The 19,331-nt window shown below is 37.2% G+C and overlaps 1 protein-coding gene across 1 annotated transcript in view; it reads right to left on the bottom strand.

Moving 5' to 3' along the window:
• LOC149781225 (uncharacterized) overlaps positions 1 to 19,331 on the bottom strand; it is a 96,193-nt gene that overhangs the window by 42,926 nt on the left and 33,936 nt on the right. Inside the window, exons 7-8 of the mRNA XM_089935308.1 lie at positions 17,449 to 17,673; positions 4,923 to 5,122 (exon numbers count right to left, since the gene is read on the bottom strand). Coding sequence (XP_089791434.1) covers positions 4,923 to 5,122; positions 17,449 to 17,673 — 425 coding nt within the window. The remainder of the gene's footprint in view (positions 1 to 4,922; positions 5,123 to 17,448; positions 17,674 to 19,331) is intronic.

Genomic DNA, 19,331 nt, shown 5'->3' on the forward strand with positions numbered 1-19,331 from the left:
CTTTTTCGCTTCTGTTTACATTTAGGTAATGATGAATGTAGTCCCAGTTCGTTTAGTCTAGAGCACAAGGTAGTGTGGAGAACCAAGGAGTGATCATTTAAAGCAATTAATGAGGGTCCATCGTAGCATACACGGGTTGACCGGCGAGTATCACGTGATGGAGGTTTGTTCAAAAACAGTGGAGCAAGACAGCTGAGAAAAAGTCTAATTGTTCTCATTGAAAAACACAAGGTGAAACACATACGAATTGAACAGCCAGTGCATAATGAACACAATAACGTAAATGAAAGCAGGCAACAAGCACAAATATCATGAAAACGGCAATTGAAAACGTTGTTCAAATGGAAGTTGTAGCAGGGGAACAAGACAGCCAAGAAGAAGTCTAATTGTTCTCGTTTCCAAAACAAGGAGATGAAGAAACACATACGAGCCAATACATAAGAAAGCAAAGAAAATTTAGCTGGTAGGTAAAAAATATTACCTATTAAAGACCGACTCTGTTTGAGAAAAGCCAAATTAATGTACAGGATATCTCATAATCATGCTCATGAATATTTACAATTACTATTCCAGTAAAGGCTACCTGGTAATACTCCCCACCTGCGATCCATGTCTTCCAAACATTATAAAATTCCCAAACCATATAAGGAGTTATTTAAAAAAAGTTTCCAATACTCTGGAACTAAGCTCTGGAATAGTATTCCAGTTGACATTAGAAATGCCCACTCTATTTCCTTCTTCCAAACCCAATATATCCAGTGGCTTCAGAGATGCAGCTAAAATAAATAAATTCCTTTGTATGTCAGGGCCTGAAGGTAGTTTAGTTTTCAGCTAATTGTGTTACCCTCTTTAAATAAGGTCAATATTATTATTATTATTATTATTATTATTATAATGAACACAAAAACGTAGACGAAGACAGGCAACAAGCACAAATATCGTGAAAATGGCACAAACAATAGAACAGCTGCATCAAGAAAGTTAAGTGATAGTGGCCATCTTGTTCTATATATATTCATTTTTTTTTATACATACACATGAAAGCCTGAGAAGTGCAGTGGTCATGAGTCACTTTTACAATTTTTTTTTACATTTGAACGCATTTACAATTTCATACCCTTTCAATTTCCAGCTAATAAAGCGGACATTATGTACTGGTCAACTGATTGCATCTAATAACACCACCAAGCCCAACAAACATCTTGGTGGCTTTTTTTTTTTTTTTTTTTGATGTTTATTAAATTGTGAGAATCTTTTATCAACCACTGCATTGTCTGCTCCTTGATTGTATATGCAGTTAAAGAAGAAACTCATGTTAGCTATTGTTTGAGCAATGATCGTATACAGAATTAATTGAAAACAATCACAAAAACGACTTACTGGCTTTACTCATGGATCAGTAATAAGTAACAATGTTTATTTTGGTGTAACACTTCAAGAACACTGGTGATATTGTTAAATTTCTGAAGCCACGATCGTATTATATTAAAATTCAGATGTGAACTCTTCCCCATTATGATAACAAACTTTTTATACACTATTTCTTCTACTTAAAACAAAAGTTCTTTCCCAGTAGAAGAAAAATACACATACATGTATTTAAAAATTCTGGAACCACGACAGTATCATATTAAATTTGAATTCATAAGCAATCTCTTCTCCATAGTGATAATAAATTTTTATACACTATTTCATGTACTTTGAACAAAAAAGTATTTTTTCATGTGCGAATGAATAAAAAAAATTTTGGGAGCCATGCAACGACTACGTTATAGCTGAGTTGCACTGTACTATGCATATGACAATTGCATATAATATGCATATGACCAGTACATTGTATATACTATGCATACGACCATTGTATATACTATGCATAAGACCACTGCATATACTATGCATATGACCAGCTGGCTAGTTACAAATGCAGAGTTTTTACCAACAGCAACAGGTGCCATTGCAAAGATCTCCACCTTTGATGTAATCTGCTTAATGTGCAATATCTATTACGCTAAATCTATAAAAAAAAATGTTGTTTTGATACTATGCTAGTCTCAATCACAGCTCTGTATTTATCTCAGTGCTCAGTATAATGCTATTCTGTGCATAACATGTTTGGCAGTTATGGACCCCATCTACTGCAGCATTATAACAAGGGAACGCTGAGTATCAAAATATTTTCTTTGGATCCATGCCCAGAATTTGTACTCTAATACACCAATAACCTAGCATTTGACATGTAGCCAGAGAATATTACTATGCAAAAAAGCAATCCCTGGGGCTTGGACTATCACGACTATGACTATGAATAAATTAAGAAGAAATACTCTCTACATTGACTATATAGATATAAAACTATCCATACATGACATATGTATGGCTTGATGTTTTTGGACTGATCTATTAGCACCTGCGCATGCACTGAACACCTTCACCTTACACTTTTTGAACCCAACCACGTTTTAATCTGAAAGCTATACATCTAAAATTTGCTGAATTCATTTATTTCTATTTATCACCTATTTTGTTTGACAGTCAAAACTAATAATCAGTTCTTAAGTCAGTTATCTTATTTTGTTCCATGTTTAACTAAATTGCTATTCCACAGTGCCGAGAATGTCTAGGGGTACCTCTATAGAAAGAGTGAAAATTACCATAAACAGCACATTATAGGCCTACAATCTGTTTAAAAGTCACATATATAGACTCTTAATGCACTAAATTTAATGCTTATAAACCATTACTTTATTATTCATTTTTAAATCAATGTGACATTTGACCTTTTCATATCTGAATCTTTTTATTTTTGTATTAGATTTGGTTGCTTCCATAATAAGAAACCAATTGCTTGCTGGTCCTTTTTAATGGAAATTGACTTGTAACAATACTACATCAGGTTAATTCCCAAACATATCTAGTAAAATTATCCTATTTCAAGGCACTGATTTGTGATCTCCAAAACCTGACATAGTAATAATACTACATAGCTATCCTGAACGTTCCCTTTAATATTTTGGGAGCTGTGTGTACAGAAAAGTTCTCATGTGCAACATTTCAGAAGCAGAATAAATAATTTGTGCATAGTGCACACTCCACGGTCACCAGAAATTGGGCAGTGTTGAATGCTTATTAATCACATAAAACATGACGAAAATTACATGGAAATGCCTCATTTTGTGGAGCATTTGATATTTGTATGGATTAGTACACCAATTTATGCTAAGTAGCTACACAGTAAACACAAAAAAATTGAAACAAAATTTAATTTTGTGTGTGCTCTTTGTTTTCTTGTGTGCATTGGTTTTGTGAACTGTGTGCAGGTGCACATGTGCACAGCTTAGAGGCAAAATTAGCTATCCCACTATCCCCCATTAACCCATGAATTAACAATACTCATAACAGACCACTATTCTGACACCAGGCCGACCAGTTCTAACACTAACTTCTTAATGCTGAGCACCAAGTGAGGGAGATATTCGTACCATTTTTATAATTCTCACGGTATGACTCGGCTGGGGTTTGAACACGCGAACTCCTGCATCTGATCGATGCTCTTAACCACTTCAGCTACTAGAATGGTAATATTACTATGAAGAAGGCATTTGCAAGTATTAGTGATATTTAATATTAAATACAAAGTTAACGTGATATAAGAAGGACAACAGTACATTTTCTAGAGCCAGTGAGAAACAGTTAATAATCAGACTTTATAAATGACAAAAAAAGTTAGACTGTTGCCATGGAGATAGGGAAATGTTACAACATGTGTTTAGGGATTAACAATGTAGTATTATTACTATGTCAGGCTTTGCACACACACAAATCAGTGTTGATCCACTGTCACTTGGAAATAGGGTAAATTATAATATGTTAGTACATAGTATGTGAGTGCCAGAAAATAGGGTAATGTTATATGTGTCTGAGGGATAAACTACATCAGGGGTTGGCAAACTATGGCATGCGTTGCCACAAGGTGGCACATCAAGAGGTTTTGTGTGGCAACCAAAATTGTTGATTTTAACAGTGTTACTCTCTTACTGGTGTCATGTGCTCATTCATTTTATAATTAGTCCGGAAAACGTGGCACACTATGTAAAACAGGTTGCCAACTCCTGAGCTACATTATATACATCAGGTCTTGTATCTGAGTACCTGAAAACAGGGTAATGTTACTATATGTACATGGTTTTGGAGGATAGCTATGTAGTATTATTACTACATCAGGTTTTGGAGATAACAAAACCATTACCAGCTGGAAATAAAGAAATGTTACTTCATGGGTTTGGTGGATAGTGGGATAGTTATGTAGTATTTGTTAATATATCAGGTTTTGGGGATCACAATACCAGTACCTGGAAATAGGGTAATGTTACTAAATGGGTTTGGGAGATGGCTATGTAGTTGTTAATACATCAGGTTTTAGGGATCACAAAATCAGTGCCTGGAAACAGAGTAATGTTACTACACATGTTTGGGAACTAAGAAACTGAATGTTACAAGTACTGTTACATAATAGTACAATTACCTTCAAAAAACAAGCAAGCAATTGCTTTTTTATTCTGGAAGTGGAAGCCTTCCACGAAGTCTGTTCTAGTAACTTGCTTGGCAATAAAGTTATATTCTGCAAAATTCATGTTTACCTTAAAAACTTGAATGACCTCTACCTTTGATCTCAAAATTAAGTGACATCTTCTATACCTTAAGTGCAATCCATCCTTAATCTTTGGTAAGGAAATAAAGCAATTTTGCAAAAACAATCTATCTCATTTCAGTGACAGTGACCATGACCATTGATATCTGATACCAAAACATTTTAACTTGTTCTTTATCTAAAGTGAGAGCCATCCAAAGAGTTTTTTTTGATATAATATTATCAGTCCTTCTCTCTTTGATATAGGATACAATTTTTTTAAAAACAAACTTACTACTGTTTATTCACCACATCCTCTGCTGACACAAACAAGGGACGTCGCAAGAGTTTCCGCACTTTTTTTGTTACCATATTTATCTGCTCCATGCTATTGAAATCTATGCGGTATCTTAACTTATAGCTTTCACGGCAAAACAAATATGTGTCCTGGCATTTCCTTGTGAACTTCTGATCCAAGGTAAACTGCAGTAATTCCTGGAAAAAAGACATCATACTGTGCATTCATATTCATGGATTTTAATGTTGTGCTATTTGGTGAAAAATGTATTTTTGGGGAGGTAAAACTGATTTTAATTGCATGACAAATACCTTATAGTATTACGTTGCTAGCACTTTCATGACACAAGCCTCCAGTTCAAGGTCATTTCCCTCAACCAATTAGTAACTGGAACACCAAGCAGTTGTATGTCCTAGAATGATAAGCAACTTGGTCCCTAGTCTCATGCCTTAGCTGCAGCTTCATTTATTCTGAATATCTTCCTTCCATTAGTTTTGATTAAGCTTGATAGCTTATCCTGGCTGTTATTATGGAAGGATTCAAACTTACACCTCTGCATTCACAAGTCCAGTACATGAATCAGTGACCAAAGACTAAGGAGACATGCAAGTTGGGAGCAAATCTGTATAAGTTTTACCAACAAAGTAAAAATACATTTGCAAAGTAGTTTAATATATTACCTGCTATTACTGCATTGCTGATTCTACCAGTCCAGTGTGACGGTAATGACCTATCAAAATGAACTTACCATTTGCTGTCAGTAGGGTACTGCTGCAGACTGAAGGATGGATTGTCAACTTGATCGACTGACACAGTTGGGCATAATGTACAAATAATGATCACTAACCAAAAGGAGAATGAAGAAAAGCTGGAGTGAGACAGCCCAAATGTAGCTGTCATGACATCATCAACAGAATAATCATTAAGAAATGTCCAAGATTCATCAATATGTCTAACATCATGGACTTTGCTTAAAAGACAGACCTCTCTCAGTGAGAGATTGATAAACTCTTTTTATAAAAGAACCGAGCTCAAGATGGCTACTGTCCAAATATGAGAAGTACCTTTGGAAAGTAGAAAAAGACAGGCTTGACACTTTCTTTTCCATTTTTTATTTTTACCAATGGAAATTACATAATCAGGCAAAGAAGTCTATCGTGTTCATCCCCATCACAGTTTTAACTGTGACTGAGGATTTTAACTGTGACTGAGGATTTTAACTGTGACTGAGGATTTTTACTGTGACGGAGGATTTTAACTGGATCAGGGGAACACAAACATAACTGATACTTGGCTAGAAACCCAGTCTGACAAAGAATAGAAAGTTAACCAAATCACTTTTACTGTTGAACACTCGCTCATCCCTTTTCCAGTGACAAGGCATTTCCACTCCTGATGCTTTGAAGAGTAAACAATCTTAAGGTTAAGAGTCAACAGTTCATAAGCAAAATTAGAAAATGACCAAAGAACACAAGAAATACTCCATATCTGCATTAAAGAGTTACACACTAACTGTCTTGGACACTCAAAGTAATTTATCAATTTTGAAAGATGGCAGTCCAACACTATAAATGAACCCATAGAGAACTTATAAATATTGAAGAGGATTGTTCTATATACTTTGATAAATCAATTCATTTCCTACAAGTACTGTACCAAAAATATGGAAACCTTAGAAATTATAAAACTGCTTTCTGGCCTGGGCAGTGCACTGCACACCTCTGCTTGAAAACTAATCTAATGTCAGATAAAACCAGATACGATGATAGTAAATTTGTTGATTGTTGTGCAAGAAGGATCCTGTTTTCTGTGATAGTTATATTCTTCCTCGGTGATAATTTCCAGGGGCATCTAACAACAGATCAGGAATAGGAAGTGCCCGAAACTGAAAGGCCTTCAGAACTAGACAAAATCACACCAGAACTGTACATGGAACATGAGAATTACAATGTGAAGGTAGGCATTTCTGGAGGTCAATGCTGATAGCTCTGTTGTCTGACCTTATTGCACTCCTGAGTGAAGCTCACATGTTGATCTTGAATAGCTCCTCTGGAAGGTGTTTGTTGAACAGGTAAAGAGGAACAACTATAATTCCAACCTTTCTTGCATTTTTGAAATTAGAAGGATTCAGGAATAAAATTCAGGACTGAATGTTTTGTTGTCCGCCTTACTGCACTATTCCTAAGAAGGGTGTAGTACATCTCTTGACTTGACTATTTTGTAAAATGAAACTGGGTGGGGAAGGGGACCTGATAAAGGATGAAGAACCTGGAAGTACAGCCAGTAACTATACAAAGCGCTCATTCATCATCCTTTAAGTCCCACAAAGCCTCTGGAAAAAATGCCTCTGGTACTTACTGGGATATTAGGAAGTGAGGAATTGTACAACTTCATAGAGTTGACTGCCTCCCTTCAAAGGAATCTGTATACTTCTTATCCTAGCCCCCTTCTGGAAATATGACTCAAGAAAGATGGATGAATATGGATGGACTGTTTAGCTGTGGTCCTTTGGCCTCAAGTCAATTTAATGTGATGACTCCTTGATTCCTTGACTATTGCTGAGTTTGGGATATGAAGGAGGTCCGTTTTAGATTTAGAAACCCTAAGTAATGAGAAGGACCCAACACAACCAGCCTATTTGGGAACTCAATAGAGTCTACAACAAGTACACTGTGAATGGCCTGCATACTATTAATAGTCCTAACATTCTAACCTAACTGTAGATTGTGAAGAAAATGAGTTATTATGCAGACATATTTTTTTTCTTTAAGTCCTATTATGACCATAACTCATGACTTTTTTTTACAGGGTTCTTTCTAATACCACAAGTGCAAGCAAATCCACAGAGTCTTGTAACTGTAGATGTTGGACAAGCTAGAAACTAAACCGGTGACAGATGGACAGACATCATAATATAAAGATGTTGAGAGCTTGTCATCTTGTTGTTGCTCTCAGGACTATCCCGTCCATCCTAATGCCATGTTGAAGGCGACTTAAATTTAACATGATAAGGGTGTAAATGTCCTGTCTCTACTCATGAGGTTATCCCATTCATTCTCTCTTTGGAATACGAAATCTTTTAAAGAAAATGCATTTTGACCAATTAGTGGAGTACCAAAATGCATCCTTGCTGAAAGCTTGTGGCAAGCTTGCGGTAAGCTTGCGATAAGCTAGTTTGATGTTTATAAGCTAACATGGATGCTTACAAGCAAGTGCAGGCTTAGGCAAGATAGCTGGATATAACCGCAAGCTTGCACAAGCTTGCGCAAGCTTGTACAAGCTTTCTTGTTTGCTTCAGAAATTAAAACTAGCTTGCATAAGCTTTCTTGTTTGTTTCATAAAGTAAAACTAGCTTGCGCAAGCTTACTTGTTTTCTTCAGAAAGTAAAATTAGCTTGCGCAAGCTTGTTTTCTTCAGAAAGTAAAACTAGCTTGCGCAAGCTTTCTTGTATGTTTCAGTAAGTAAATTTAAACTAGCTTGCAACAAGTTTCTTCATATATATATATATATATATATATATATATATATATATATATATATATATCCATCGCTTGTGAAAGTTTGAGACCATGAATCCAAGTAGCAGGCACCATCACTGTCACGCACCTACGAAAACAAATTCATGACTTGATGAACAATCATGAAGTCTTCATGAAAGTTCCTCAACTAAGTTCATGAACTTCAAGAATTTTGATGAATCATGTACTTGAAGTTCATGAACACACTGATGAATTTTTATGAACTATTATAATATCTTTGAAGTTCCTGAAATGTCATGAACTAATGGTTCATGAACAATTCAAGTACTTTGATGCAATACCATGGTATTTCTTAAAAAATGTATATTAAATATCTATATCATTATATTCATAAAATGTTCATGAAAATTTTTCATACAAACTTCTCATAATATTAGTGAAATTTAAATAAAGATGAATTTTTTCTTCTTTTTTTAAAATGCTATACTGTATAAATGTTCATACAGATCTTTAATTCAATACTTGTGTACTTGACCTGAGTATTTCTGGATTAATATGGTAAAATATTTTCTGGCCAGCATCAACAAAATGTATTTGCTTTAAATAGCTTTCAATGACTTTGTCCTAACGTTTTTTTTCTACTCTCCATTACTGTTATAAACTGCATATTCTATTGACTTAGCCACTGGTTGCCAATTTGCAGTAAAAACCGAAATATATTAACAACGATTATTCTGATTGGATGACTTTGAAAAAAGACGTGATATGATTGGTTAATATACGCGCGATTTCAACAGTTAAGCTGCCTCAGAAACCAAAGATCATGCAGATGGTTAGGCAAAAACCTCGAACAAAAACCGTGGACTCCATGGAATGGACAGATGAGAATATTTTCAATATCATTTTTTTAAAGTAAGTAGAAGTGCAGAGAAGCGATTTTGAAGAATATGAAGGAAATGATTTGGTGAGAGCAAAATTAGGCGGAAAAGCGTACCAAGCCTGGATGACCAAAATTACGGTGAGTATCTTTTTCTTGGACATTCGTGATTATTTCAGTAGAAGTTATATGGATATTTTATTGGTTTATATATGTCATCATATTATTTATAACCAAGCTAATGACACGATTTTGTTCAGACCTAATTTAAACTTGCTCATCGAAGTTTTGAAAATCACTAAACATTATCACCCCCAACCCCCAGTTCTCGATACCAGACGTGGTACGATATCGATAGGAGTTGAGATGTTCGAGATCGTTTTCTTTTACATGACATCACTATTTCTATAATCTGATGTAATTTGGTAATTTAAAAAAAAAAACTTAAGAAAATAGTTAATGCGTGAAACTGTTAACAATCAAAGTGCAAATAACAACGTGATGAAACCAAAAGCAGCTATACGCAACATGCGGAGTCGGAGTGGATGCATTAGTGACATACTAAGGGCCTATACCACACAAGTCTAGCGTTTTATCAATAAAAAATGGCGAAAATATTTGAAAGCATGAAATAACCGTTATCTGTAATATATACGGTTATTTAGTGTAACGATGTTGTCAAAAAATTGTCATATTTTACTGAATAAAACATCCGTCTCCTGTGACTATACCTATGGCTAGACAGATTCAATTAATATAAAACAGTGACAAAATTCTGCAATAATATAAATGCTCAGTATTATGTGTAAGGGATTAAATCATTTTTGAGTTGGATCATATTATTCCAGTAAGTAAAGTGGGGTACAATGATAATGTGCTAATTAAAAGCTAAAAACAATCTTGATCAGAGATTATCTGTAATTAACTAACTTTACCTTTTTTCAGACCAGACAGCAGAAAAGTAAAATTGTTGAAGTTTGTAGGTTAAGGAGGAAAATTTGAAAACGGGAGGATTCAAGATGGAAGAGACATTAAATTGTGACTGCTGCAACAATGTTAAAGATCCAAACAGTAATCGGATGGAACAGCTTAAGTTGCAGAAGGAGACATTCAGTAGTGACAATGGACAGGATTTGATTAAATTACAGACCCTCAACATCTTCACAAAAGAGTTATTAGACAGGTCAGTCTCTGGAAGAAGATTGGTCAGGAGAAACCCCAGCTGAAAGACAGCCCCATGACGATGAAATATGCTTCAACAGTTGATTGCAGGCAACTGCCCCAATATCTCTTGAACATTTTTCAAAAATAAATTACAGAACATATAAAAAGTGTTGCTAACGGTAAAAAAAAGAATATCACTTGTCAGTTTAAATTTATCTGAAATCAAATACAGTTTTTAAGATAATATGTTGCATTTTATACTGTATTAATCCCATCCCCCATCTAAGGTTATTGTATGATTCAGGATGAATAGGTATTTGTGACTTGTCAGGTAATCATATTTTGTTTTATAGGCACTGTTCATGAAGTCATGAATCATTGAGAAACTTTGTTCATCATAGTTCATGAATATGTTCATGCACTTGTTCATGAATGATGATGATCCAATTTGTGGACTGTTTTCAGTTCATGCACAATCTAGAATAATTCATGAACAGTTCATGCCAGTTCATTCATTATTCATGATCATTTCATAGGGGCGTGACACTTGCAGCTAGGGGAACACATAAAGCTTCTGCAGCCTTGGGTAAGCTTGCAGTGAATGAATAAACTTGAACAATGGAATTAAACTTAATGTTTTGGCAGAGCAGATTTGTTTTCCACTGCATTGCAACTATAAGATTACATTATTTAATCATTAAATATGCAGATTACGTCATTGGAATGAAGTAAAACTTTGCAATATATTATGATAATTTGGTCCACCAGGAGCAGTTGAGTCTAAAATGCATTTTTGGACAGGGGCCTTCGGACTCCCAGACCCCCTCCTTCACATTTTCAGGTTTTTTTTTGAAAGGGGGAAAACACAATCATGTCTGATTTTTGAAAGCCCAGATGCTTGTAGCAAGAAATCTCTGCAAGCTTGCAACAAGCTAGTAACAAGCTTGCAACAAGCTAGTAACAAGCTTGCACAACCTTGTGTACACTTATTGTACTAAGTAAATAAATAACAAGCTTGCGCATGCTTGCGTAAGCTTGTGCAAGCTTAAGCTTTCGCAAGCTTGTGCATGCTTATGACACTTTTGTTAAATAAGCTTGCGCAAGCTTACTGCAATGTTCCAAATACAAGCTTGCCGCAAGCTTTATAAATAAGCTTGTGGCAAGCTTGCTGCAAGCTTTAAAACAAGCTTGCAATTTTGGTTTGGGCGAAGCCCTCCATTTTACTCAGTAATGAAGTGGGAAGAGATGCCCAATCCACCAAACCATAAATATATTGAAACTCATCCATGGAAAAGGAGACAAGGAGAAGAAATTGGAGAAGAGCAGTCAAGGAGAAGGAGTTATAAGGGAAGTCGGAAGGAGAGAAGGAATCGGACTGGGATAGGAGAGTTGTTGTTGTTGTAGGGTATAGAATTTTTCAGCACACGATAGACTATACATGGCAGCCAGTATTAATGGTTGAGGAAGAACCCGGAAAAAATCCGGAAAGAACCACCAACCCATGAGAAGTTACTGGCAGGCTTTCTCACATACCCACATTGGCCAAATCCGAGACTCAAACCCACGCAGACAGAGGTGAGATGGCAGTGATCCATTACGGAGAGTGTTTTAGACCACTCAGCCAATCGGGGCCCCTGGGATAGGAGAGATACAGATGAGTAGAAAGAAGGACAGGTGGAAAAGCGATCTCACACTATAAATCACAGGATGCAATAGGCTAATCACTTGGTCGAGTGGGAGAAGAGTGATTGGGAAATTATCATTTAAATATTGAATTGTATTAAATTGTTGCTCTTTTGAATTTAACCTTTGTGTTCTCAATAATTTAACTGCTGGCATTGCTGGCTGGGGGCTTGGAGCTTTACTTCTCTCCATCACTAATTTCACTTCCTACAACATCAATCCTGGTTTGGACTTCCATAGTAATTTAAGTAATATATTGGGAACCCCCCACACCAACCCTACCAAACCCCACAGCAGGTCTATGGTCTACCCAAGAGAGAAGATGACTGTGCTTCCCTTGCAGAGAGATGATGGAGGGTGGTCAAACATAATTTGTGACTTCCCCGGACCAGGAAGTGTCACTGATCCCTTTCTCTTTGAAGCTTGGGTTTCTTAAAATTAAGAGGTATTATCTTTATGCCAAGTCTGATCAGTGGGTAGTGTATTCAAAGGACATCCATCCTTGCAAGCACATAATGCAAGCCATGCAGGTGGGGTGAGTGACACAACAGCTTTCTAAATTGACCACATTTGCCAAACTTGTGGCAATTACTGAAGGCTGAAAGGAAATTCAAAACCCAACAAAACCAGGATAAATTTGGAGTTGGTAATACTTACCCTAAAGCTCAGTTACTATAAAAGGATAATAATCAAGTGTGCTAAAACCCTTAAAATTAACAATCAGATATATAAACACTAGGAAACAGGTGCAAGGCATGGGGTGAAAAGTCACTGTAAATGATGAAAATCACCCAAAGACATGATGATATCACCAATCCAATGAAATGTCAAGGACCATATTCCAAATAACAAAAGTAACTATGGCATCAGACTGGAATCATATTCTTTTTGGTTCTAGGAACTCCAGTTACTAACTGATTAATTTCTCTGTATTGCTGATCAAAGCTCAAAGGTGGGAATTCATCATAGATTGTCACTAGTACCAGGAAAACTAAGAGCAATACAACAGGTGTGTATATGAGTGAGATAACTGTGGAAAATGTGAGCTGGGATATCAAGCTCTTCCATTCTTTTTGCAGCAAGTGCTGAAATGTCCAGATATATATGCAGCAAATCATTGGAAGAACTTCTCAAAGTATATAGATCCAGCATAGCATACATTCATTTTTCCAAAATGTAAAATTAATGCTTGCTTTGGCATCAGTTTGACCACGAACCATTTTAGCATGTTGCCTAATATGGTCCTACATGTCTCTGGTGCTTAATACACAGTGGAGCAGGAAGCAAACATTATATATTGATTATAACAACCTGGCTATGACAATACTCGTCATACTTTACCTCCCTGATTTCCCACGTGCCTCGCTAACGTGGCTGAGTTTACATAGCTTGTATCCCGAGCACCGAGTTTGAGAGGCAGTATTTGTCTAGGCCTGTATCCCGCACAACGAATTAAATCGTTGCAAACCATTGGTTGATTTGAAGTCATTTCCTGATTATATAGGCAGTTTAACCAATAAAATTGTAGCTTACATAGATTGAGTGAACATTTCTGAATGGAGGGAATTCTTTTTAACTTCGATGGCAGCAGAAATAGTGAAAATATATACATCTGAAAATGATGCAAATTGATGAGAATCAGCCAATGGGAGAGAACTTTTACTTGACAGATTCTGATGAAGAATTTTCTTGATTTTAATCAGATGAGATTGATAGTGACATCGAAACAGCTACTGGAAATAACAAGTGTTTTAGTGGCATCAACTAAAAGATATTTGTGAATTGAGCTGATGCGTCTGAACTCAAGATATGCAGCCTTGCATATGTTCATGACATGTTCGTGCATTGTGAGAGTACTGTCCAGAGTAACACCTAGGTTTTGTACTGACTGTGTGCATTTAATGTTGGTGTTGCTGATATCACTGGACAACAAATTTTTACAAAAGTCATGTTACTGAAATAAAATTAGTCAATTCTTATCAATTTTTATGTGCTGAACACGAATATGACAGTCAAATTGCAAAATTGGCTCTAGTTTTTTTGTAATCTGCAAGAAATTAATGTTTACATAACGAAATGCATTCCAATAGTAAAAGGTCAACTGTAATAGCCTACCTATAAAAAATCAAGTCATTGACTACATCTTAGATTTCTTCGCCTGTCTCTTGTACAGCTGTTCGGGAGCATCTCTGAGGAGTGTCCAGCAGTAGTCAGCCAGCATTGTAGTGGACCATTTTCCCTGGTATCTTTGTTCCATTATTGCGATATCTTGATGAAAACGTTCGCCGTGTTCATCACTAACAATACCACAGTTGCTAGGAAAGAAATCCAAACGGGAATGAAGGAAGTGAATCTTTAGAGACATATTGCAGCCAAGTTTCTTATACTTCATCAACATGTCTTCTACTAGTTCCTTATAGTTTTCTGCCCTAACATTTCCGAGGAAGTTTGTAGAAACTAGGCGAAAAGCATTCCATGCTTGTTTCGCGTCACCTTCCAGCAAGTTGTTGAACCGGTCATCTTTGAAAAGCTCTCGAATCTGAGGACCCACAAAAACTCCCACTTTAATCTTTGCTTCGCTGAGTCGAGGGAATTTTTCATGCAGGTATCGGAATGCTGGCAAAGTCCGGTCAATGGCTTTCACGAAGTTCTTCATCAAACCTAGTTTGATGTGAAGGGGTGGTAGCAAGATTTTCTGAGCCTCAACCAGAGCTGGGTGTTGGATATTCTTCTCTCCAATGGCTACATTCTGCCTGTGAGTCCATTCCTTCCTCATGTAGTGCATTTCCCTTGCTCGGCTATCCCACTCGCATAAGAAACACATGTATTTTGTATATCCTTGCTGCAGTCCCATTAAAAGGGCAACTACCTTCAAATCACCACAGAGGTGCCAGCTGTACTTGTTATACTCAATGGAATTCAGTAGCTGCCTTAAGTTATCGTATGTCTCTTTCATGTGGACAGCATACGCTACTGCAATAAATGGAAGAATGTTTCCATTGTGCAAAAGCACAGCCTTGAGACTCAGTTTCGAAGAGTCCACAAATAGTCTCCATTCTTGTGGGTCATGAGTGATTTTTAAAGCATTCATGAGGCCCTCAATATCGGAACAGAATATCAGATTACTTTCCTTTCTGAAGAAAGGCTCCAATTGCTGGTGGCGCTTTCGATATGCAGTAATTGTGACAGGTCGACTCACCTTTGTCTTCGTCAGATGAATCAAGAGAATATTCTGCTGGAGGTTCTGGAATAGGAAGTCCCTCACCATGTGGAACTGGTCTCAATGCAGACGGAATGTTTGGGTAGACTATTCTCGACTTCTTTCGCTTCGTTATTCCGCCGGAAAGAGGAGGAACCAAGCAGAAGTAACAGTCATTTAGGTGGTTGCTTGGCTCTCTCCACACCATTGGGACTGCAAACGGCATTGATGACCTTTTGCAATTCAACCACTGTGAAAGCTGTGTTGTACATGTAGCACAGCATATATGCGGAGCCCAAGGCTTGTCTTGGTCACCAACCTTGCATCCGAAGTAAAGATGATATGCCTTCTTCACTTGAGAATTGATACTTTTCTTCTGGTTGGCAAATGTCACTTCCCCACAAATATAGCAAAAATTGTCCGCGGTATTAACACACTTTCGAGGCATTACTGTTCTTTATTGTACGTAAATGGATAAAATAATAAGTTTTATGTAACAGTAGCTTGAACTGTCTCGCACAACGTCTAAAATATTTTAAATGCTGAACCTATCTGATTGGGCTTTATATAGTACACTGCTTACGTCAGCTTCAGCAGCCGCCTGGCATTAGTATAATAGGCCTACACATGTATAGTACACTGCTGACGTCAACTTACTTCAGCAGCCGCATGGCATTAGTATTGCATTGCATCAGAAAATGATGCAATCAACTGTGGATGATGTGAGCATGATGGTATTATGCAATGTTACATCATTATTCCGGATGTTGCTGCAGTCCTACTGGAGAAATTTACACAGTGAAACATAGAAAATGAGGTATATGAATATCTTCAAAACGAGAGCCAATACAAATTTTTCACGGTTATATTCATGTTCGGCACACCAAAATACTACAGATTAGGGCCTTTTCAAGTCAGTAATGATTTCACTGTTGACCAGTGTATTTATTGTTTGAGGTAAAGAATGTGAATGGGAAAGTCTTTGTGTTGTGATCAGAATGGCCTCAGTTTTATCATCATTCATCTGCAGCTTGTTACATGTGATCCATGATTTCATATCAGAATTGCACCTCTCTACACCTTGGATGGTAGCATCAACTTCAGTTGGGTGGCTAGATTTGTATATTTGGGTGTCATCAGCATACAAGTGGTGAGACACTGGATGATGATCTATGACACTTGAGAGCAAATGTGTGTACAGAATGAAGAGAACAGGTGTATTCCATTTGCAGATACAATTTGTGTCCTGTTGACCAAGTAGGAGTTGAACCACAGTAAGGCTGTATCATGAATGCCAAATACATGCTGGAGACGGTGAAGTAATATATCATGTTCTATTGTGTCAAATGCTGCAGACAAATCAAGGAGGGTGAGGACTGTAATCTTTCCACTATCCAACGCAGCGAGAATGTCATTAACTACTTTTAGAAGAGTAGTTTCAGTTTTGTGGCAAGGGTGATATGCATATTGTACATTGCTAAAAAACTGTTTGAAGACATGAATGGGAGATTAGAAACTGGACAGTAGTTCTTTAAATCATTATGGTTTAGTGTTGGTTTCTTCAGCAGAGGCTTTACAATGGCAGTTTTGACAAATGATTGGAATTCCCCGGATGAGAGAGAGGTATTAATAACATCAGTTAGTGAAGGCAATACTGGATCTAAGCACTCAAGCAGCAATGATGTTAGAATTGGATCAAGTTTACATGACTTTGGTGCACTCTTCATCAGGATTGTATGTACGAAATCCATACAGTCAGTCAGCTTGTTTTTTCTACTAGAAGGAGGGTGGTATAGGCAGAAAAATGGACTGACCTTTCCTCCAGTGTGAGTGTGGTTTGGACTAGTTCAAACGATGTGTGGTCTAAACTGCATGTTGTGGTGTAGTTAAGATGTTTAATCATGGAGTTCTTTATGATTACAGCAATTCCACCTCTTCGAGAATTACGGGGGAACAACTTGATGGAGTAACCAGTGGGTGTTAGGCATAAAGGCAAATATGTTTTACATTTTGTACATATTATAAGTATTTTTGTGTCAGTAATGAAAATTTGATCATATCCTTACAAATATATTGACTGCAATGCATACTTTATTTCACATAATTGATAAGAAAACTTACAGGTTCCAGTAGGCGAAAACTCCCAAAGTCATCTGCAAAGAACCATCTCCACTGAGTCTTGAAGCTGTCATCTGGAGATGGCTTGGCTCCCTTGGCATAGGACTCAGTGGACAATCGTCTTGCACTGGTGTTCATGGTGAAACTGGAGCTTCCACTGTCTGTTAGAACTGCAGTCATGGTGTATAGCTCAAGTTTAGCATTGTAGTTGCGGCCCTCATAAAAGATCTGAAAATTACATAATGAACATTGCAGCTGTTCTTGCATATAGAGGGCAACAGGGTAATAACATAATTTCATCACTGGCAGCAACATCTTGGAATCAGAATTTTATTACCATTTTTGCTTGAGATGGAAGCAATTACAAATATACCAACTCTCCGATTCTACCCAGGGGGATTGGGGGGTGGGGGTGGGAGTGAAAGATGCTAAACTTTCTTTGCATCTATCTAACGAAAACATTTTAGTAAATATGATCACCTTTTCTCATTTAGTTTTTGAGTTCATGAAAATACTGATAGGTAGTTGGATGGACGGACAGATGCACAGAGACTGATTGACTGAGACACTGAGGAATGGATGAAGCAGAGATAATGATGGACTGAAACAGTGAGGAATGAAATTATGCACATACACTGATAGAATGAGACACTGAGGAATGATTAATGTTGCACATACACTGATGGATGGAGACACTGAGGAATGGGTGAAGCACATACATGGATGGACTGAGGGATGCATGGATGGATTGATGCATAGACACAATGATGGACTGAGGGATGGATATATGGATGGATGCACAGACACAGATGGAAGGAGGGCTGGATGCACAGAGACAGATGGCCTGAAGAATGTATATGACAATATATTCACACAAGTACAGATATAAAAATATGTTTGTATTACACTTTGAACCTGGTGATGTTAGTTTATTTATAAATTCAACTTCTTGGCATGTTGCTTATAAGCTGAGTCCATCTGCAAACAATATGGATAGCAGATATGAAACTATGCTGTTAGCAGACGTAAGACATTGCCATTAGCACTTGGAGCTAACAGATAACAGATGTAAACTATGCCATTAGCACTTGGAGCCAACATAGCAGATGTAAGACTATGATATTAGCACTTGGAGTGAACATAGATAAACTATGCCACTACTTAGCACTTGGAGCCAACATAGCAGATGTAAGACTATGCCAGTAGCACTTGGAGCCAACAAAGCAGATGTAAACTATGTCATTAGTACTTGGAGCTAACAAAGCAGATATAAGACTATAATATTAGCACTTGGAGCCAACATAGACAGCAGATGTAAGACACTGCCATTAGTGCTTGGAGCCAACATAAACAGCAGATGTAAGACATTGCCATTAGTGCTTGGAGCCAACACAGACAGCAGATGTAAGACACTGCCATTAGCAGTTGGAGCCACCATAGACAGCAGATGTAAGACACTGCCATTAGTGCTTGGAGCCAACATAGACAGCAGATGTAAGACACTGCCATTAGTGCTTGTAGCCAACATAGACAGCAGATGTAAGACACTGCCATTAGTGCTTGGTGCCAACATAGACAGCAGATGTAAGACACTGCCATTAGTGCTTGGAGCCAACATAGACAGCAGATGTAAGACATTGCCATTAGTGCTTGGAGCCAACATAGACAGCAGATGTAAGACATTGCCATTAGTGCTTGGAGCCAACATAGACAGCAGATGTAAGACACTGCCATTAGTGCTTGGAGCCAACATAGACAGCAGATGTAAGACACTGCCATTAGTACTTGGAGCCAACATAGACAGCAGATGTAAGACAATGCCATTAGTGCTTGGAGCCAACATAGACAGCAGATGTAAGACACTGCCATTAGTGCTTGGAGCAAAC

The sequence above is a fragment of the Sinohyriopsis cumingii genome, chromosome 15 (assembly GCF_028554795.1).
Source record: "Sinohyriopsis cumingii isolate HCF-2022 chromosome 15, ASM2855479v2, whole genome shotgun sequence".
NCBI classification, from domain to species: domain Eukaryota; kingdom Metazoa; phylum Mollusca; class Bivalvia; order Unionida; family Unionidae; genus Sinohyriopsis; species Sinohyriopsis cumingii.